Source organism: Delphinapterus leucas, chromosome 17 (assembly GCF_059928025.1).
Source record: "Delphinapterus leucas isolate spDelLeu-1000000601 "Yukka" chromosome 17, BTC_Dleu_Yukka2, whole genome shotgun sequence".
Lineage (NCBI taxonomy): Eukaryota > Metazoa > Chordata > Mammalia > Artiodactyla > Monodontidae > Delphinapterus > Delphinapterus leucas.
The window spans coordinates 29,909,709-29,933,948 of NC_143145.1; the positions used below are offsets into that span (position 1 = coordinate 29,909,709).

Genomic DNA, 24,240 nt, shown 5'->3' on the forward strand with positions numbered 1-24,240 from the left:
TTTATATTTGTGCCACAAATTGGTGTTCTTCTTCTTCTTTTATTCAGTCTCCTCTATTTTATAATATTCTAAATCAAGTCAAATTTGAATGTGCACAAATAGAATTTCTATGAATTACCTTTCTATCAGATCTGGGTAAGTGGCAATGCCTAAATAGAAGACACTGATCATAATACAGTATATATTTTCATGTTAAATGAATTTTTCAAAATGTTTTACAGACTGAAAGCATTTCCATGTGCCATAAAAACTGAATTTAAAAATTTTTTACATAGAAAAATCTATATTAATCTGCAATGAGCTTCTTTATTTTCTATGGTTAACATGAACTTCTACACAGAGGAAAGATACTATGTTACAATAAAGAACCTCTAACTCAAAAATTGCATTACCTGATACAAAAGGGAAATATTAAATGACACCTGACCCCTTCTAACCTTTTTATGTGAAATTAATAAAAGTATTTTTTTATTTTAAACATCAACCAGAACTAAATCTAATGGCCAGAATCTTAACAACAACTGTATTTTCAATCACACTTCAGGGAAATATGTTTCCATATCTATTTCTGATATGACTATAGTATTAATAAACATGCAGTCTTACAAGTAATTTTAAAATTTGTATCCAGGTTTTATCTTATTTGTGATTCTAGTTTGGAGAATGGATGGCATTACATATACAACTAATTGACTAACATAAAAATTCATAACGCCATGTACCTCCAAATTAAAAAAAAAAAATTCTGGAAAAGGAAAAACAATGGAGACAAAAAATCAGTGGTTGCCAGGCGTCAGAGGAAGGGGGTGATAAATAGGCAGAGCACAGAGGATTTTCAGGGCAGAGAAAATATTCGATATGATATTACAAGGATGGATATATGTCATAATATTTTTGTCTAAACCCATAGAATCTACAACACCAAGACTGAACCCTAAGGTAAACTATGGACTTTGGGTGATTATGATATGTCAATGTAGGTTCATTCTTGGTAATGAGTGTACCATTCTGGTGAGAGATGAGGGATGGCTATGCATATGTAGGGGCAACGGGCATATGGGAAATCTCTATACCTTCCTCTCAATTTTGTTGTAAACCTAAAAGTGCTCTAAAAAACTTTTTTAAAGTCCTTAATAAAGAATACATTTAATATTATATTTAAAAGAAGCTTTTCAAGTTCAATTCCAAAAATTTATAATAAACACGTTATACCCTGTTTACTTCCTATCAAGCATTTTATCATCAAGCTAGTCACACAAGTTATTGAGAAAAATAGAATTTTTCCTAGACTCCCTGTTATCCCTTACCTTCTACCATATTCATTTCATCAGGTCTTACTATGTTTAAAACAAACTCAGAAAAAAGAGATCAAATTTGTGGTTACCAGAAGCGGTAGGAAGGGGGAATTGGATGAAGGTGGTCAAAAGGTACAAACGTCTAGTGGTAAGATAAATAAGTACTAGGGATATAATTTGCAACATGATAAATATAATGAACACAGCTGTATCTTATATATGAAAGTTGCTAAGAGAGTAAATCCTAAGAGCTCTCATCACAAGGAAAAAACATTTTTTCTATTTCTTTAATTTTGTATCTATATAAGATGATGGATATTCACTAAACTTATTGTGGTAACCATTTCATGATGCTTGTTAAGTCAAATCATTATGCAGTACAATTTAAACTTACACAGTGCTATATGTCAATTATAGCTCAATAAAACTGGAAGAAAAAAGTTTATTTAGAAAACAAGTTTTAATATTTCTTAAATCTGTCCATTTTCTCTCATTCCTTTTATCCTTACCATAGTTTCATTTTTTTCTCACTTGAGCTACTCTGCCTACCTCCTTTCTCCACTAGCTCAAGTCTGTTTTGAGTACATTAACTACAGTGCTAATAAAATAGTTACTTCAATGTGGACACACTTTAGTAGACTCCAACCATCTACAGGATAAATTCCATGCTCCAAAGTATGACATACAAAGCTCTTGGTAATCAAGCTACTTGTTTTTTCTCCTTCTTATGGTATAAATCTAATTCTACCATAGCCTACGTTTTATTCAATAAATATTTATTGAACTGTATTTTGCTAAGTATCTCCTTCTTTAAATGACCTGTTCATGTACTTTGCCCAATTTTCATTGATTTTTTAAATTCATAAATGTGTATGTTATTATACTAAATGTTTTTTCTTCACCTATTGAAAAAACGTTTATCATCGTTAGTACATTTTTATATAACAAGTTCTTTAAAATTTTAAGTTGTCATCAATTTAAAATAGACCAAAATTTCTGTGACATGCCCCCCCAACTTCATCCAAACTTGTGGGTTTTGGTGCTATTACTGATTCACAGTGGCTAGGAAGAGACAGAGTAAGGGAGAGGCACAACCTTCTTGGTCCCCAGAAGCAGGTCCCAATGATTCGTATACCACCCATCTTTGTTTTTCACCATTTAACATCATATTATGTTCATTTACCACCATCTTCAAATCATCAGTCCTTCTGTGGATCGCCCTTCAGAGTGCCATCACCCTTTGGATCTTCAATATCCACCAGGCTGTTTCAAGACCTTTTAGACCTATAATCTACATCAGTCATATATTTGCAAGATCTTAGCCTTGTGCCTACTGTAGGCAAAATGTTATGCTAAGCCTTAGGGATACCAGGAAAAAATGAGCAAGATACCACACTAGTAGCATAAAGCACAAGTCTTGTGTTAACAGAGAAAGTCCCCTTAACTCCATAGAATATTGCTTTGCCCTTCAAGGCCTCTGCCAGTTCCAGTGATCTTTTCTGAGATCTATTTTTGCCTGACACCCCTGCCACATCTAATGCAGAATACTTTCTTGTTAAAATTCTTCCTTTAATTTTTATTATATCATCCCTCTTCTGATTCTCTTCTGACATCTCTGAATGAGAGAGATGGAATGCTGAGGAGGATAAAGCATAAACTTTATTACAGATCTTGCTTTGAATCATCATTGCTCTACCATTTATTGGGTGACTGGGGGCAAATTATTCATCTTTCTTAGTTGTAACTTTCTCATTTAAACTGCGTATGAAATGAGATAAAGTATGTAATGTCATTCATTCAATGGTTATTCCTCTGTAATTATATTTCCTTAGTTCTCTATCCTCTACTATTTTTTCTTCTTCCACTCCCCAAATTTTAGTAAGCCTTAAACTTTAATCCCTAACTTTCTACTCTCCTTTCTAAATTCTCTCTTTTCCTTAAGAATTACATGGAAGCCTATGCCTATATCAGTTTCTGTATGGCCATTTCCCAAATAGTAATCATCATGGGTTCACAAAGGTCTTATAAGGAATCATGATGTTAAATTAACAATGTTATCTGTTTCAGTATCTACTTAATATGTTAATAACTTTTTAAAAATATCCATCTAAAATGAAATCTGGAGAGCCTAAGAGTGCAAATGCTGTAAGAATGTACAGTGATTATTGGAAATCAGAGGAAGGGCCTCCATACATAGACACTGTCAGTTTATAACTCAGCAAAGCATTGCCAGTCATCATGAAGGTATTAATCATTGCTTAGTTTTAAATCATCTGTTTTTGGTCCCTTATTACCTAGTTTATACCCATAATCAGTCACTGGTTGAAGAAAGATAACACAAGAAAATAATAAAATACACATTAATGAGTAAAAGCATGATAAATGTGCAAATTTGCCTCAAAATGATCTTCAGACCCATTAGTTCAATCTGTCTGATCAAAATTCTTTAAAAGTGCACTAGTATTTCTTGTAGCTCAAAAAGCACTGCTAATAAAATAAATGACTGTGATGATTATATCCAATCTGGCCTTATTTTAACTGGTAATAAAAACCACTATCATTGTGACTTCCCTGGTGGCGCAGTGGTTGAGAGTCCGCCTGCCGATGCAGGGGACACAGGTTCGTGCCCCGGTCTGGAAAAAAAAAAAAAAAAAAAACACTATCATCAGTGCTATATTTGTGAAGACATACTAATAGGTAGCAACATTTTCTCTTATGTCACCATGAGAATAAAATAAAATAATTATGAAAACTTTTTGCTAAATTACTTTGTTACATGCCATAGGAAAATCAGAAAATAATTTTTTAAATTCCTGAGTTGGCAAAATCATATATTATTGTGAAAGAGATCATTCATCCAAAAAGGTTAGGAAATAATTATCTACATCAGTGATTCCCAAAGTATATTCCTCAGAACAGCACTTGTATGGAATTTTTTAATTTTAAGAATAAAGCCTTTAATGTTTTAGAAAAAAAAGTGATGCATATTTGGTTCAGAAAGTACATTGAAAAGTGCCAGGAAGAAACTAAAAAATCTACTACCATTCCATCATCCCAAAATAATCATTGCCAACTTTTATTGAACATTCTTACGCTCATGTACAGCTTGCAAAGGAGTCCTTCAGAAGGGCAAATATAAATAACTTCAGGAAAAAATGGTGGAATCATGATTATTTTTAAATTTAAATTTTTTAAAAATAAATAGAAGGCAATACTGAAATTCATAAAAATTTAATCTTCACAGAAGATATGGTTACTAAGTAAAAGATCTCTCTAAAGGTAAGAAAAAAATTATAAAAATCTTTGATGTCACTTTTGAAACTATATGTTTTACCTTTAAACCGTCTCCTTACAATGAAAGATTAAACAGATTAACAATTTTTTCCACTCTAACCTAATTTTTGTTATATTTTCTCTTTAGACTATCAAAGCTTACATTTATATTTTGTTCATTTTTATTTTGTAACAATAATTCCCAGTTGCCTTAGTTCTAGATTTATTTTTTAAATAGAAGTAATAAAGATACTGCATCACAGGTATTTAAGATTAAATGAGAATTACATAGAAATCCCTTATAAATTGTAAAGTGCTAGAGAAATATTTGTTCTAATAATACTTCCCCCCATTCTTTCTCTATACTTACTTCTCTAAACTCTCATCCTAGCAAAAAAGGCCTAGCCACTGTGCCTCTAGAAGGTGGTTTTCTCCTCTCTAATACTGATGCATAAATTGTTACCCCAACCTAGAATGCCAACACTTGATCTAAAACTACCCATCTTTCAGTATCAAGGCCAAGTCTCTCCCCTTCCCTCAAGTTTTTAAAGAACCTTCTGAACTGCAGTCACATCTTCATCTGAAGCTGTACGGCACTAACATATTAAGTCACCAGGCAATAAGAATTACTCACATATTATTCTACTGGACAGTTATTTCCTGTGTACACTAATAGAATTTTCATTCTTATTCACTGTCTTTCAAACTAAATTGTAAGCATCTTGAGGGCAAGATCTAAATATTATATTTTTGTCGCCATATTCACTTCTGTTTTATGCATAATGGTACCACCAGTGTATCCATTTCATAAGCTTCCAGAGAACAGGGAATATAATTGTGCAACACAGTTGGGGTAAACACAAAGTTAAAAGTTAACTTAGTAGATATTTAACTAAACTATGCCTCAGAGACTGCCAGTGTTTAAAAAATAAAATGAATTACATAAATTAAAATGAACACAATTCACAAATCTAGAAATTATAATGAATATAATTTCATATGTCAACATTAAGGAGTTAATTCTCAGTTGTGTATATTAAGAATCAATGCTAAGAAGGTGTTTCTAGGTTCTTAATATTAAAAAGGTACTTCTTGGGATATATGAAGATAATCTTTACGAACATCAAATATTACAGGTTAATGTGGTAGATGTATATGGGTTTGGAATATTGGCTTGAGATAAATGTACACTAACTCTAAAATATACTAGTTGTTTTTAAAAAGAAATCCTACATATTAATGAGTTCACTTTTATTTTCTGTTCTGTTTCTCTCATAAAAGTTGAGGAAAATCTTTTTTAATTAGTTCATTTAGATTTTCACTTAGTTTAAGTAAATGAAAGCTTACAAAATGATATTGATGATAATGACAATTTTTCTTTGACCAGGAAAAAATAAGCATCATTCTAATAGCTAATTTCCCATATTAAAATTCTGCTTGAAAAGTGCATGTCAACTGACAAGACATAATATTTTAGTTTTTAACTTTTTGGTTTTAATATTATTATACAAGTTTATTACAATGCAAATATAGTCAATTATAGGTAGAGTAACTATGGCACACAACTGCAGTTACGTTTGGTGTTCTTGGAATATACGGGTCCAAGTAATAAGAAGCTACTACTTCATTGCCAAGAAGTCAGGTTTAATTTACTTTCTTTTTTCCTCCCTCTTCAACTGGCTGAAATACAAGTTCCACTGCAAATGCAACAACCAGCAAACACAGATGCCATCATAAATACATAATGCTGCCAAGTAGAAAACCCTACATTGACGAATAACAGAACTCCCTATAGCAACTGGAAGATATTCTGGGCAGCATATTTAAAGTCTTGAAGCTATATTATAAATAAAATGCATGTGTCCCTTGTAACTAAAAAATAAGTTCGTTTTTTTTTTAAACACTGACATTTACTATTACTCAATGGGTAATTTTTCTGTCTGGTTTATATTTTTAGTGGGTTGAGAAATTTTATAAATCTTTCATTCTGAACTTCTGTAATACATAACTGCTATCAGGGAGGCTTTGCTATGCCTTAAATAAAATTTGCCATACTAAATTTTAAAAAAAAAACCATGAAGAGTTTTCAAACTTTGCTAATTAAATTCATAGTCTGATAAGCTAATTTGACTGTTAAAGTTTAGCAACTGAATGACTCTCCTCACTGACTTCAGTTAGCTTGGAGACAAAATATGATATCAACAAATATTTATAAGCATTCCCTGTGGCAAAAGTATGTGTTAGATAATGTAAGGAAATGAAACTGAAGACAAGACCTCTACTCTGCAGGAATTTTTCCTCTGGATAAGTGTAGAAATCACCTATACAAGGACACAAATAAATCAAAGTGATATTTCACTAGAAAATCTGATCCCTTGTGGGATGTTACAAGAAGCATCATTTGCCCACAACTGTTTCAAATTTTGAATTCCCAAAGCAAAAGAGAAAATGATCTTTTAAAGCAGAGATAAGATAGAGTCTCAGAGATAAGATAGAACTCTCCAAATAGCTTTGGTTTCAAATCTAAAATATTTTGTACTCAATTTCATGATTTCTTCCCCCATCACATTCACTATGAAATGTCAATTCTGAGGAGTGACATCACCACGATGGCAAAGTAGGAGGCCTCAGACTCCATCTCCCCGCAAGGATCAACAATTAGACCGCTATCCATGAACAAAGCCAGCTCTGGGAGAACTCAGGAGTCCACTTAAGAAACTTTAGCAACACAGTGGAACAAAAACCCTGAGAATAAACACACAGAAAGAATAGGAAGAACAGCTTCATTTTGCCTCCCTCATCTCCCTAGGCCAGGAAGGAACTCCCCAGCTAGAAAGAGTTCCCCTCACTGGGAAAGAGAGAGCAGGGGTGAGTCATCAGCTTCCCCAGCCTTTCAGTTCACTATAAGAAGAATCCACTTCAGTTTCAGCCCACCAAGAGACTGGCGAAGCTGAGACATATAGATACAGCTAGGAATAAGGAAGAAGGGCAAGGGCTACCAGTATCAGCCACACAGTGGAAGTGACCATGATCCCCAGCAAACTCCTCTACAGAAGACCCGAGCAGATTTTGCTACTGAAGAAACCAGCACAACCACAACAGAACCCCTACAGATTTATCTGGCTTGTGCCCCACAGGTTTTCATGTTTACAGATGCCAAATGCCTGAGTATCTCTCCTCACTCCCCACTTCCCTCCCTATCAGAGCCTGGGATCTGCACTGGCATCCCGGCTCTGTGGCTGCATGAGTGCAAAACACAGCCTTAGACCCCCATGGCTGACCCCCAATGCCATGTGCACGCTTGGGGCTAGCTCCTCCAGCTGTGCACTTGTACACCTCCAGTTTGATTCCTGTCACCAACCTTTGCTGCATTGAATGCACCCATGGCAAGACCCTGCAGTCACAGGAGTGTATGCTGACAGCCAGGGCCCCGCAACTGCCAGTATGCCCAGTTGACCTTGGCATGCGCTGCTTGCCCTGGCTGCTATCACTATGTGTGTACCTGCAACCAGCCCCTATCATTACACAGGAACCTGCAGCTGGCCCCCAGATCCACATACCCCTGACTCCAGCCACCACCACTGGCTTGGTCCCTAGCCACTGGACCTGGAAGCACAGCTGAAGAACCAATAACCCTCGCAGCCACTGAAGATCCCCCACAGTGTTCACCAAGGACCACATAATTTCTGATATTATGTACTCCAGTTGGCCAAGCAATTGAGATGGTACACCCCTCCACAGGACCCAGAGCCACCACATGCATGCACACTTGGTGCCCTGAACCACTAGACCCAGGGTCACATCATGTTCCAGCATGCCCCACACAAGTGAAGGTCTTTTCTTACTGAAGTCAGTCCATAAAGTCTGGCAGAGGTGACTGCTTCTTCTAAAGTGCAGACACCTATGCAAGACTACTGGCATCATAAAGAATCAGGTAAATATGATACCACCAAAGGAACACAGTAAATTTTCAGTAAATGATGCCAAAGAAATGGAGATCCAGGAATTGCCCAATAAAGAATTCAAAATAATTGTTATAAAGATTCTCAGACAGTTGTAAGAGAACACAAATAATTACTGAAGTCAGGAAAATAATATAAGAACAAAATAAGAAGTTCAACAAACAGAAAACATGAAAAAGAGCCAAAGAAAAATTTTGGAACTGGAGAACACAATGACTGCACTGAAAAAGTCAATAAGAGCTTTAAGAGCAGATGGCACAAACAAAGCAGAAGAAAGAAATAGTGAGTCCAAACACAGATCATTTGAAATTATCCAGTGAGAAGCAAAAAAAAAAAAAAAAAAGAGAATGAAAAGGAATGAAGAAAACCTACAGTACTAATGGTAAAAGATTAAGAGAAACAACCTAGGCATAACTGAAGTCCCAGAGGGAGAAAAGAGGGAGAAAGGGGTAGAAAACTTATTTAAAGAAATAATGTCTGAGAATTTCTTAAACCTGGGGACAGACTTGGACATCCAAATTCATTAAGTTAACAGGTCACCCCAAAATTTCAATCCAAAACAATCTTTTCCAAGACACACTATAATAAAACTGTCTAAAATCAAAGAGGGAACTGTAAAAGCAGCCAGAAGGAAAAAATATTTTTCTCTCATAAAAGGGAACCCCCATAAGGTTATCAGTGGACTTCTCAAACCTTGCAGGGTGGAAGAGAGTGAGATGATACCTTCAAAGTGCTGAAAGAAAAAAACTGCCAACCACAAATACTTTACCTGGCAAAGTTGTCCATCAGAAATGAAGGTGAGATAAACACTTTCCTAACAAACAACAGCTGAGGGAGTTAATCACCACTAGATGTGCCTTATAAGAAATGCTGAAAGGAGTTCTTCAACCTGAAATGAAAGGATGATAATTAGTAACATGAAAACATATGAAAATATACAACATACTGGTAATGTTTAGTATATAGTCAGATTCAAAATACTCTAGTACTATGATATGGTTGTGTGCTAACCACTTAACTCTACAATAAAGGTTAAAGGAAAAAGTAGTAAATATAGCTATAGTTACTATAATTTGTTAATAGATACACAATATAAAAAGATATAAATTGTGACATCAAAAACAAAATGTGGGGAGAGGAGTAAAAGGGTAGAGTTTTGTATACAATCAAAGTTAAGTTGTTATCAGCTTAAAACAGACTGCTATATCCATTAAGATGCTCTATGTAAGCCTCAGGATAAATGCAAAACAAAAAACTATACTAGATAAACACAACATAAAAAGAAAGGAATCAAGGTATACCGCTATGGAAAATAATCAACTTACAAAGGAAGACAGTTAGAAAGGAAGAAATGAACAAAAAAACTACAAAAGAGCCAGAAAACAATTAAAAAGATGACAGTAGTAAGTCCCTACTATCAATAATTTCTTTAAATGTAAATGGATTAAATCTCCAATCAAAAGGCATAGAGTGACTAAATGAATTTTTAAAAACCCAGACCCAACTATATGATACCTAAAGGAGACACATTTCAACTTCAAGGACACACATAGTCTCAAAGAGAAGGAATGAAAAAATATATATCATGTAAATGAAACCCAAGTGAGAGCAGGGTAGCTATATTTATATCAGACAAAATAGACTTTAAGTCAAAAACTGTAACAGGAAACTAAGGTTATTATATAATGATAAAGGGGTCAATTCATTAACAATTATAAATATACATGAACTCAACACAGAGTACCTAAATATATTAAGCAAATGCTAACATATGTGAAAGAAATAATAGCCAGCAATACAATAATAGGAGGAGACTTCAATACCTCACTTTCAACAATGGATATATCATGGAGACAGAATATCTATAAGGAAATGTGGAACTTAAACTGTACTCTAAACCAAAAGGACCTAAAAACATATATGGAACATTCCATTCAACAGCAGCAAAATATACATTCTCAAGTGCACGTGGAACATTTTCCAGAACAGATCATATGTTAGGTCACAAAAGTTTCAGCAAATTTAAAACATTGAAACCACACTGAGTATCTTTTTTGATCACAATGATATGAAACTGAAATCAATAACATGAGGAAAGCTGGAAATTTTACAAACACATGGAAATTAAACAATACACTCCTGAAAAACTAATGAGTCAAAGATGAAATCAAAGATAAGTTAGAAAATGTATTAAAACATATGATATTGGAAACACCACATGCCAAAATGTATGGGATGCAGTAAAAGCTATGCAAAAGAAAAGTTAATAACAATAAATGCTTACATTACAAAAAGAAAGATTTTAAATAAATATCCTAACTTTACACCTCAAGGAACTAGAAAAAGAAAAATAATTAAGCCCAAAGTTAGCAGTACTAAGCAGATAATAAAGATCTGTGCAGAAAACAATGAAATAGAGACTAGGGAAACAATAGAAAAATAAATCAGTGAAACTAAGAGTTGGCTTTGTAAAAAGATAAAATTCACAAATTTTAGCTAGGTTTTCCAAGAAAAAAGAAGAGTGGACTTAAATAAATCAAATTATAAATGAAAGAGGAGACATTACTACTGATACCAAAGAAATACAAAGGGTCCTAAGAAACTACTATGAACAATCATACACCAACAATTGGACAACCTAAAAGAAATGGACAAATTCCTAGAAACATACAACCTACCAAAACTAAATTGGGAACAAACAGAAAATCTGAACAGACCAAATACTAGTCAGGAGATTAAATCAGTAATCAAAAATCTCCTAACAAAGAAAAGCTCAGGAACTAATGACTTTACTGGTGAATTCTACCAAACATTTAAAGAATAATTAATGCCAACTTTTCTCAAACTCTTCCCAAAAACGGAAGAGGAGAAAACACTCCCAAACTTATTTTAGAAGGCCAGCATTATCCTGATACCAAGTCAGATAAGAACAAATCAATTCAGTAAAATCTTTATATAAAAATCAGTTGTTTCTATACACTATCAATGAACTATCTTAATAAGAAATAAAGATAACAATCCCATTTACAATGGCATCAAAAATAATAAAATACTTAGGAATAAATTTAACCAAGAAAGTGAAAGAATTGTACACTGAAAATTATAAGACATTGATGAAAAAAATTAAAGATACAAATAAATGGGAGATAGTCCATGTTTATGGATCAGAAGACTTAATATTGTTAAAATGTCTATACTACCCAAAGCCATCTATAGATTCAGTGTAATCCCTATGAAAATTCCAATGAAAATTTTTACAGAAACAAAAAACAATCCTAAAATTCCTATCGAACCACAAAAGACCCTGATTAATCAAATCAATCTTGAGAAAGAACAAAGCTGGAAGCATAACATGTCCTGATTCCAAACTATATCACAAAGCTGTAGTAATGAAAACAGTATGGCACTGGCATAAAAACAGACACATAGACCAATAAATCAGAATAGAGAGCTCTCAGAAATAAATCCACACACAAAAGCTGAACAAATATTTGACAAGGAACCAAGAATACTCAATGGGGAAAGAATAGTTTCTTCAATAAATGATGCTGGGGAAACTGGATATCCACATGCAAAGAATGAAACTGGATGCCTATCTTACACTTCTCACAAAAATTACCTTGAAATGGACTAAGGCCTTAAACACAGGAAATACCTAGAAGAAAACACTGAAAAAGCTCCTTGGCATCAGTCTTGGCAATAATTTTTTGGATATGACACCAAAAACACAAGCAACTAAAGCAAAAATCAACAAGTAAGCCTATATCAAACTAAAAAACTTCTGCACAGCAAAAGAAACAATCAACAAAATGAAAAGAAAAGGCAACCTAAGAAATATAAGGAACTCACACACCTCAATAGCAAAAAAAAAAAAAAAAAGAAAATCCAATTTAAAAATGGGCAAAAACTCTTTTTCCAAAGAAGACATACATACAGTGGCCACCAAGTTTGAGTGCTCAGTATCAATAGTCAACAGGGAAATGCAAATCAAAACCACAATAAGATACCACCTCACACCTGTTAGAATGTCTATCATTAGAAAGACCAGAGATAACACATGCTGGAGAGGATGTGGAGAAATAGGAACCCTGGTACACTGTTGGTGGGAAATGTAAATTGAAACAGTCAATGGAAAACAGTGTGGAGATTCCTTTAAAAAATTAAAAACAGAACTACCATATGACCCAGCAATCCCACTTCTGAATATATATCTAAAGGAAATGAAATTACTACCTTGAAAAGATATCTGCACTCCCATGTTCAGTGCAGCATTATTCATAATAGCCAGGACATGGAAACAATCCAAGTGTCCATCAATGAATGAATAAAGAAAATGTATATATATATATATATGCAATGGAATATATATATATATATATGTAATGGAATATAATTCAGCCATAAAAAAGAAGGAAGTCCTGCCATTTGTGACAAGATGGATGGCTTTTGAGGGCATTAAGCTAAGTGAAATAAGTCAGAGAAAGACAAATACCATATGATCTCACTATATGTGGAATCTAAAAACGTCAAACTCATAGAAACAGAGAATAGATTGATGGCTATCAGAGGCTGGAGATCAGAAGAAACGGTGAGATGCTGGACAAAGGGCACAAACTTTTAATTCTAAAATGAATAATTTCTGGGGATCTAATGTATAGTGTGAATTATAGTTAACAATACCGTATTGCATACTTGAAGGTTGCTGTGAGAGTAAATCTTAAGTGTTCTCACTGTAACAACAACAAAATAGTAATTATATGAGGTTAAGGATGCGTTACTTAACCTTATTGTGGTAAATAATTTGCAATACATAAGTGTATCTGATCATTACTTTGTACATCTTAAACTTACACAACGTTATATGTCATTTATATTTCAATAAAGTTGGGGGGAAAAAAAAAGTCAATGATTTTTAACATTGCTTAGTATACTGTGTGTGTACTTACGTATATATCCAAAACTCATTATTTATATTATCTCTCAAATATTCCCAGTTATTTTAGTTGGTAATAACATGTTAAGATTACCTAATGTCATTGAATCAGGTTTCAAAAAGTATAACTCCTGAACTTGATTTGTTAACCATCTCGAGAGGGCACATTGTGTAAATTGCTTAATCTGGAACTATTGAAAAACAGTCTATTTTATATACAGTAATATTAAGAAACATCAAAACAGAAAATATATGAAAAATTCCACATTATAATATTTAGCTTGATTTTGATTAAAATGTGCCTACTTTTTGTAGTTTAGAATAAAACCAGCCCAGCAGTTTTTATACTTTAAAAATTATAAAATTTACTCTAGGTGGCGTACTTCTATAAGATTGTAGAAGGAAAAGAATACAACTGAAAATCATTTTTTGTTACTTCTAATCAATGACTGTTAATTCAAAAATTAGTCTAATGATATTTGAGATTTGTTAATAGAAAATTAAGTTGCTAAGCTAAATTGGGATATAATTAACAGAAAATACTGTATTATGATTCTCTTTAGACTAGTAAATATTGTCTTGTGGGAAAAACTTTAGAGAAATCACATGCAGAAAAATGAAATATTTAGCAGTAACTCCCACCCCATGGGGAAAAAATATTGCATTTAACTATTTTTACATCTTTAAAACTTGTTTTTTAGAACTCCCTCTCATTCTAATATTCATTAAGATTGCATTTGTGCAAGCATCAGAGTTCTGACTCTTGGGTGCCATTTGTGACGCAACAATTTGTGATGCAAACATTTGCACCATGTCTATTTCCCAAAAGCCATTAGTTTTTTAAAATCAGCATATATATCATGTTACTTGAAGCTCTTTTTAGCGAGACAATTTTCTTCAATTGTTTTTATCTGGAACCACACAACTTTGATTCCCCTCACAAGAACTGTAGTCATATTTATTCCCGTATTTTTAAAAGTCAGACTAGGGGGGACATTGGGGAATTATCAACCAGTGGAGCTGTGTTGTCTCCAGTTCTCTCTGTCATACTGAGTATGACACGTAGACCAGTATAGTGAAACTGGATCCAAAATCAGCTGTCATTTGAGGCCAACTCTTGAAACCACTCTACAGTTACCACTCTGGAGAGCTTCAAATTGATTTTAAATTGATGTGATATTTTGGTACACATTGTTACCTAGAGTTTTTAAAGAACATGCTTTTTGATAAACTTCAACTTTTTGGGTCATTCATCTGATACAATCACATTTTCACATAATTCGTATCCATGTTTTCATGTAATATTTAAGTTGCCTAAAAAGGAACTGAATTTGCAATTAGGGATTCTTTAGTAGTGTATCTCTCAAGTTTGTTAGGCATAAACTCAGGTTTCCTCGAAGTTACTGTCCATTCACTGTTTGGAAATGTTCATGATTACTTGGACATCTGCAAGTACATATTTCCTTATTAGTGACTTATTTGCCAAATTAATGTCTCTAAGTTTGTTTTGCTGGCAGCAGTTTGTTGAGATAGAGGAATTTTTCCAGGACTTAGACTTGAAAATGAGCTGTGCATTCTTATAATGTTTGTGTTTTTATGTTAAATAGTAGAGATGCAATTGACCTTATTGAAATTCGGTCATTTGTGGATTAAATGGTCTGTTGCAATGTTTCTAATTTAACTTTGGGCATCAAGATCTAATTATTAATTATATTTTTATGCTAAGAAACAATAAGTATAGAAGACTTGATTTATTCTTGCTTTCTACTATGTCTACTGTAATGCAAAGTTCATACCTTCTACACCTCATTATGATTATTAAATTGGGTGCAAAAATAAATACAAATATATAAATGGAGAGAGATGAGTATATGAACGTGTGTGTGTGTGTGTGTGTGTGTGTGTGTGTGTGTGTGTGTGTAGCTTCCATGCTAAAAACTGGAATGACAATAGTGGGCAAAAACAGATATGGTCTCTGATCTCACGTAATTAAAGAATCTACAGCAGGGGGGTGGGGTGGGAATCACCTGAAAATGATTAAAATGATGAGTGCTTCAAATGAAAGGTATGTGATAATATAAAAGTATATGAAAAACCATTTTCCAGGGGAGCTAAACATTTGACATTTCCGAGTTGTTTTGCATAGTCATCAGCACAGAGTTGTTTTATTTTAGCCATTCTAATAGGTTTTCAGTGGTATCTCATTATAGCTGCAATTTGCACTTCCCTAATAATAGCTAATTATGTTGAACATCTTTTCATGTGCCACCACTACAGCCTCTTTGTTGAAATGTCTGTTCAAGTCTTCTGCCTATTTTCTAATTGGATTGTTTTCTATTAAATCTTGAAAGTTCTTTATATATTCTGGACACAAGTCCTTTATTGAATATGTTTGCAAGTATTTTCTGTCCATGGCTTGTCTTTCCACTTCTTTAACAGGGTCTTTCTCAGAACAAAAAAAATTTTTTACAGAGTTCAATTTATTCATATTTTTAAATAAAGATTACATCTTGTCACCTGAAGAATTTTGGCCTAACCCTAGGTCAAAGGGGTTTCTTCATGTTTTTTTCCTAAAAATTTTAGTTTTACACAATGCATTAAGATCCATGACCCATTCTGAATATTTTTTTAAGGTGTGAGGTCTAGGTTTAGGGTTTTTGTTGCTATAGATTCCCAACTGTTCCAACACCATTTGTTGAATATTCAATCATCCCAGCACAATTCCTCCACTGAATAAATTAGTTTGCCAAACTGGTGTGAGTCTATTCTGAACTCTATATTCTGTTCCATGTTCTATGTGTCTATCACTCTGGCAAAACCACACAATCAGTAACAATACCATACTTTCCTGACTGCTGTAGTAGCTACATAGTAAGTCTTGGTATCTTGCAGTCTAATTCCTTCAACTTTATCTTCATTCTCAAAATTGTGTATGCTATTCTTGTTCCTCTACCTTTTCATATAAATTTTAGAAAGTCTACCTACAAAGAATCCTTCAGGATAGAAATTGTATTAAACCCACAGATCATTTGGAGTACAATTGATGTCTTTACTATGTTGCCTCCCAATCCATGAATATGGTATGTCTCTCCATTTATTGAGCTCTTCTTTCATTAGCATTTGTAGTTTTCAGCAAACATATCCCACAGATTTTCTTAAATTTATACTTAATATTGTATCTTTTAGCAACCTGTAAGTGAAAATGTCTTCATTGCTAGCATATAAAATTTTTGTTGACCTTGTATTATTCTCTGATCTTGCTAAACTCACTTATTAGTTTCAAGATGTTCTTGGAGACTTCCTGGGATTTTACATGTTGACCATCAGGTTATCTGTAAACAGAGACAGTTTTACTTCTTCCTTTCCAATCTGTATGCTTTTTATTCCTTTATCTTACTGCACCAGCTAAGTCATCAAGTACTATAACAAACAGATGTGGTAAGTGCATATCCTTGTCTTCTTCCCATCTCAATGTATTTAGTCTTTCATTGAGTAGCATGCTAGGTGCAAGTTTTGTACATGCTTTTTATCAAATTGAGGTAGTTTCCTTCTACTGCTGAGTTGTTTTTTTCGTCATAAATGGGTATTGAATTTTTTCAAATGCTTTTTTCAGATCAGTTGACATGCTCATGTACTTTTTCTTATTTTCTTCTTAATATGATAAATTACATTGACCAATTTTCAAATATTAAAGCAAGAGTCTTGCATATCTGGAATAAAGCCCACTTCATTGTGTAAACAACTCAAATGTCTTTCCATGGTGAATGCATTACCAGACTGTGATACCGCTATACAATGGAATATTATTTAGCAATACAAAGGAACAAATTATTGACACATACAACAACACTCATAGAGCTAAAGGGCAACATGTTGAGTTAAAGTCAGTCTCAAAAGGTTACAAATTGTATGACTCCACTGATATAACATTTTTACAGTGAGAAAATTATAGCAACAGAGAAACAAATCAGTGGACAGCAGGCATTAGAGTTAGATGAGGATGTAACATGTAACCTAATAAGGAGCAGCAAGAAGTTCCTTTGTGGGGCTTCCGTGGTGGCGCAGTGGTTGAGAATCTGCCTGCCAATGCAGCGGACACGGGTTCGAGCCCTGGTCTGGGAAGATCCCACATGCCATGGAGCAACTGGGCCCGTGAGCCACAACTACTGAGCCTGCGCATCTGGAGCCTGTGCTCCGCAACAAGAGAGGCCACGACAGTGAGAGGCCCGCGCACCGCGATGAAGAGTGGCCCCCGCTCGCCGCAACTAGAGAAAGCCCTCCCACAGAAACGAAGACCCAACACAGCCAAAAATAAATTAATTTAAAAAAAAAAAAAAAGAAGTTCCTTCGTGATATACATTCTATATCCTGATTGTGGTGATGGTAAAATGAATCTACATATGTAACACTTCATAAACAGAAAAGTAAAAAAAGGCATGTAAAAATTGTGAAATCTGAATACAGTCTGTACCTGAGTTAATAATACTGCTGCAATGTCAATTTCCTGGTTTAACAATGTACTAAGGTTACATAATAGGGAGAAGTTTACCAGTACATGGGAATTCTCTGTATTGCTTTTGCAACTTCTTGTGAGTCTTAAAGTATTTTAAAATAAGACACTGTCTTTAAAATACAGTAGGAAAAAAAAAGAGGGGTGTGACCTCTGAAAGATGAGTTAAGGAAGGCTTTGTTTTATAGAGAGGGAACAACAAGTACCAAGTTTGTAGAAGGAAGCATAACAAGGCCATTGAATTTAAGCGTAGCTAAATTCAGAAACAAAGGGGAAGAGTAGAGGACGACAGTTTACAAATAAGAAAATCTGAATCTTCCTTCCTGGTTCTGACAGCATACAGAACGTCAAAGGTCATATTTAAGGCAACAAATGGGAAACAACTGAAGAGTTTTAAAGAGGGGGAGGGTAAAAAGGCATTATTAGTGATGTTTTGTCACATTCTAATCGTAGTGAAGAATGGAGCAGGGGAAGTGAAGAAGCTCTCTAGCCACTGTTGTAGTCTAGGAGTCGGTAATGGTAGCTTGGTGTAGGGTGGTGGTGGCAATAGAAATGGAGAAGAGTAGATAGATTTGAGGTGTATCATAGAGCATAAAATTGATGGAAAATGGTCATGACTTAAAAGACTGAACATGTCCATTAGATTGGTGACATGGAACTAAACTATTTCAAAGGAACAATGCAGGGGGTGAAGGGAATGCCAGACTGGAGCAATTTAAAGAATGGGAAAACAGACATGAGTTTAGACAAGTGAGGAAATTTGGCTGTAAAAAGAGAAAAATGGGTAGTGGCTGGAGTGGGACTGTGGAAATGAAGGAAGATGTTTTAAAAAGTGGTAGCAAACTGAGCATATTTTAGCGTTAATAGGAAGAATCTAGTTGAAATAAAAAAGAGAAGAGGTAATGAAGAAAAAAATAGTTTAAGGACAAATGTGAGGAAAAGACGAAGTTTTAGGAAGTCAGGAAGGGAGTGTGGCAAATTCATGAAGCTAAAGTATGGCTAAAGAATAAAAAATGAGGAAGACAGTGGTGGGAAATAGCTCAGAAAAGGGTAGGGCCAATTTCTTTTACTCTAAGAGGAAAAGAGGTGAATTTGGGCACAAGAATGTCATACTGGGTATGTTTTTATCTCATAACTTCTCTTTTTCTCTGTGAAACAGTAAGAGAGCCTTGTTAGTTAACTAGGGCTGCCTTAATAAAGTACACAGAGGACTGGGTGTCTTAAAACAACAGAAATTTATTTCATCACAGTTCTAAAGGCCAGAAGTCCAAGATCAAGGTGTCAGCAGGGTTGATTTCTTCTGAGGAAACTCTCCTTATCTTGTAGATGGACATCTTCTCTTCGTCTTCTCATGGTCCTTCCACTGTATGTCTGTGTCCTAATCTCTCCTTATAAAGATATCAATCATATTGAATTAGGGCTCACCAATATGACCTAATTTTACTTAATGACCACTTTAAAGACTCAATCTCCAAATAAAGTCACATTCAGAGGCACCAGGGCTTAGAACTTCAAATATGAAATTTTGGGGAAGACACAATTCAGCCTATAAAAGAGGTTACTTGCCAAGAATGAGAAGAGAGATAGGATAAATTACAGGTTCAAAGTGAAAGAGGTTTGAAATAGTTCCAAATAGTTTGAAATACTTCTCACATTAACTATAAATGAAGTAACATCTTTAATGGGTAATTCTGTTTAAATTCAATTTAATTAAAAATGAAATTCTGACTTCATTATTCCATTAAAAAATTCTTTTACAAGCCAGAAAATCTGAATTCTAGTCCTTGCTCTGCTAACAAGCAATGTCCCTTAGATATATCTGGCTCTCATTTTTGTCAAGGAACAACCTATCAGAGACTAGACATATGCCTTAGAATATGCTAGAAGGAGCACTGACTTGGGAACGCCTGACATCCTGGTCCAATTACCTGCTCTGTCACAGAAGAGCTTAATTTCTCAGAACCTCACTTCCTCATCCTAAAATGCAGAACAACTAAATCTCTCTAAAGTCCCTCCTACACTCCTACTATAGTTCTTTGAATTTAAATGTTACTTTGAGGATAAAGGGATTATAGCATTAAAGAAAAAAAATTCTTCTAAATATGTGATAATAAAAATTGTATGCTTCCAACATATTGAAACATTGATTTTCCATTTCAACTTTTTCTACATCCTCCTCTGTTCCCAAGTCAATATTATCCTCATGATTAAAGACATTCTAAATATGCCTTTTTCTCACCTCTGTTGGCTTAAATACTAGGTGCTGAGTTGGAACAAGATACTACTTCTTTTGTTACATGTAATTATCTACTTAATTTTAAATCATTAAATTCTAAAATAGCATCCCTACCATGTCTAAGATAAGAGTTTTGCATCTTAAAAAAAAAAAGCTGAATGATGGATATATTAGTCAGAAACATATATGGCTAAAGTAACAAAAAATAAAAACAATGGCTTAACAATCAAGAGTTTATTTTTCTCATGTAGTTAGCGCAGAAGCTGGCAATTGCTCTTGTTGGTTCAAGTGTTCAGCCAATCAGGGACCCAGGCTCCCAGTAATCTTTCTACGGAACCATCTCTGAAATACAGCTTTAATTCTCATATTTGCTATTTCATGCTTGTAAGATGGCTATTATACCTCCAGGCTTGTTGTTGGCATTCATGGCCAGAAGAGGCAAAAAGCCTCAGCTCACAAAACTTTGACTTTTTAATTTGAAAGAAAGGCCCTTCCCCACAGCTTCTGTTCATTTCATTAGCCCTAATTAGGCCACATGCCCAGATTTTGGATATCTGCACTTTCAAATATGGCGGCCATGAATCACATGCAACTATTAAAATTAAAATTAAATAAAAAATTCCATTTCTCGGTTGTCCTGGCTACATTTCAAGTGCTTAATAGCCACATACAGCTAGTGGCTACCACATTAGGTAGCACAAATATGGAATATTTCCTTCAATGCAAAAAGTTCTGCCTTGGCATATCACGGACCATATGGAATGAAACTACTTCTCTTTCAGATCAATCATGATACTTCCCTTGGGGCTGAGAGTAAGGTCCAAACCTCGTGGAATAACAGGGATCTGTGCTCCTATCTGAACAATATAGGATACTGTTAACAAGGAAGGAGGTAAAAGCAGTTGGGTGGGCAATTGTCTGCCACAATGAGATTATCACTATATATAATTGAATTTTATAAATTATTGCACATTAACAATGTATTTAATAAATAAAAAATTCCTGGCAAGGAGGTATTAAAATTAGAAAAAATATAGTGAAACTAAAGGCTGACAGTTATAAGGGACACTAAATTACTTATTACAAAAATGTTGCTAAAGTAAACACTACTCTAGTGACTCACGGGAGGAGATTAAAGGGAAGAAAGGTAGTGGAATAATATGTGGGCACTATTTTCTTTATAGCAAACAAATCTGAAATGTCTGATTGTGTTGAAAATGGTCACTAAATTCATGGGCAAAAACAGTGTATCTTGTGATAACAATTATTAATTTATAAGAATAATCTTCATATGGGAAGAGTTATTTCACATCTGCCCATTACTCAGGGCAAAATAAAATGAAAAAAACTGCAAAATGAAAGAATTAGACTAGATGTGGAGAATAATTTACTAACAGAATAACTCAAAAGGTTAAAAAGCTGATACTGACAATAGTTTTCTTCCTTAAGACTTCCAGGTTGTCAATTCTTCCATGATCTCCAATTTGTGCAAATAAAGCAATAACAAGCATGCCGGAGTCTCTGTATTATGTTGGTAATTAATTAATTAAAATTTATATATGTATTTCTATATGTAATATATAAGTTATGTATATAAATTACAAACTAATATTAACAATATTTGCCCTGAATGAACAACTGCCTATTTTAAAAACTGATTTGTGTCTGAATAAAGTGGTTAACTCTCAAAGTTCTTTCTATTCTATTGCGAAACATGCAAAATACTGCTAAAGGTAGTGTAATGGTTGTTCACTATGAAAAGAGAAAAAAAGGAAGAAGAAATTCTAATTATTATTACTGAGGAGTAATGAGATATGAGAATTGTAAAAAATTTGCTTCTAAAGATAGTTTAGATATTCTTATTTTTCCCTAAAGTAAAAATAACTAAGCCACTGAAACCCCTTTATCCCTATTATCTATGCTCTCTAAAAATTATGCCTTTTACATAGAGTTGAAAGTTGGATAAATATTACTTTCATAAGGGTTAAATTTGAATATCATAACATACATGAACCTTAAACCATTTTATAGGTAAAAAAAAATCTCAGTTATGTCCCATAGCAAAACAAAATTTTATAAAAAGATAGTGCTGAACTTTGGAGAATGATATATATTTTAATCAAGATTTATCAGAATAACATTACAGCATATAAAATAATAGCCCACTGGAATACAGAGCGAAACCCAACCTGACGCTATAAAAAGAATGAAAATAATTTGCCAGCATTTTGCTTCTGTCACCTATATATGCTATGTATTTCCTATCACAAATAAAAAGGAGTTAACTAGAAATCGAGTTCTAAAACAATATAGTCACTCACTATTTGACTATAACAAAAAGAATCTAGAATTTTCATATGCAAGTTTAATAAATCATCAGTTTATTTAACAAGGTTATTTCTATATCAGATTGTGGTTTAAAAGCAGTTATATATGTATGATATGGAAAGAATGATGTACAATCAGTAAGAATCTTGTCAAATCTCTCTTCCATCGGCTTTCCCCATCTTCCTGCTTAGCAGTAAATGGCATTTTTAGGTTTATATTATCACATTCTTTACAACTACCTTCTTAGCAGAAAATCAGTATATAAATAGCACTGGGCATCTAGTAAATAGGTCACAAACCAGTGAGCTCAATTTTACAGTTGTGAAATGTAATGTGAAAGAGTTTTTGAAACCTTAAGACTGGGTGATCTGCAGTGTTTCCAGCATGTCTTCGACTGCCTTGAGAGAGTATTTGGTTTCCTTCTTACTTCGACCTGCAAACTAATTTTTAGAAAATGCAATTAGGCTCAATTTCAGTGGCAGGTTCAAAATCACAGTCTTACTTTCAAATTGTTAGAGAGTTAACATTATCTATTTTATCACTAGCATGAAATCAGATATGTTCTTTTTCTTCAATAAAAAACAAAATTTGGGTTTTAAGGACATTTTCATTAAGGTTTCATCTTCAACTGACGTATATAAAAATTTCCATGTGAAATTGGCCAGTTTAAATGTTTAAGTAGTATGATAACCTATAAAAACATTAATATGATTTTCAAACTGTACTCCCTCTTCAGACCAGAAAAGCTTTATAAATAAAAAGCATAATTTAGAAATGAAATTTAGCTTATATTTATGTAGGAATGTGGACTATTTGTGTGGCCCTCTAATCAACTTTTTACAATTTCAAACAAAGGTAAAATACAAACGTAAAGAAGTGTTATCAAACATTTTAGAGTTGCAAGAATTCTCCAAAACTACTTAGAGTGGGCTGCAATTTTTTAAAATTTCCCAGATTTATTAGTTGACTAGATAATATCATGTTTCTGCACCAAAAACCTATCAAATAAAACTCTATGCTACATATTAAAGTAAACGTTTTGAAATATGCATTTTTAGTTTATTAAGTCATAATTTATTTTATAATACCAAATTGGGATTGGATTTTACAATAAAAACAAAACATAGTGCATTAAATACTATCTTTGTACATTTAAAAGCAAATTCATGTGTATTAAATTCAATATAGTGCATGATAAGTGGGGAAAACACTGTTGAATACCCCATGCTGATTTCAAAATGAGTTTTCTAACTAGACTGCCAATTCCCATCATTTATCAGTTTGACTTAACACTACAGATTTACTAGATAAGTATATATTCCTTGTTAAGGAAGGGGAAGGTTTATTATAACTATATTACCTGTTTTTCCCCTGGTTAAAGTATTAACATTTTCTATTAGCAACATACAGTATTTTCAAGTTAACATCTAAGCACTCAGTATACTTTCAAGTAACTGATCTTTCCTTCAAATATCAATGCTGTCTTAGGTACTTAGTACTTGATTTATGATGTGTTCCTTCTCTTTTGTAATTAACTTAATTTGGCAAACTTCTTGTGACCTGTTGAGAAAGATTAAGTGATCAAGCACAGGTAACATCGTAGAAGCAATAGGCTTCAGGAATTGGTAACCTGCCTCTGACCTCTCTGGCTGCAGCTTAACATTATGATTCTCCTATTTCCTAAACCATTAGCTTCTGTGGTT

At 33.7% G+C, this 24,240-nt stretch overlaps 1 protein-coding gene across 6 annotated transcripts in view; it reads right to left on the reverse strand.

Moving 5' to 3' along the window:
* The window catches only part of EMC2 (ER membrane protein complex subunit 2), a 209,468-nt gene that overhangs the window by 53,780 nt on the left and 131,448 nt on the right, over positions 1–24,240 (reverse strand). For 2 of the 6 annotated variants that reach the window (XM_089898820.1, XM_089898817.1), the window contains 2 exons: positions 22,890–22,977; positions 19,190–19,361 (listed from right to left, as the gene is read on the reverse strand). In XM_089898820.1, the coding sequence (XP_089754946.1) occupies positions 22,891–22,977 (87 nt within the window). In that variant the 3' untranslated portion in view covers positions 19,190–19,361; position 22,890. The other 4 variants (XM_089898818.1, XM_089898819.1, XM_089898816.1 and 1 more) reach the window with 4 other exon arrangements.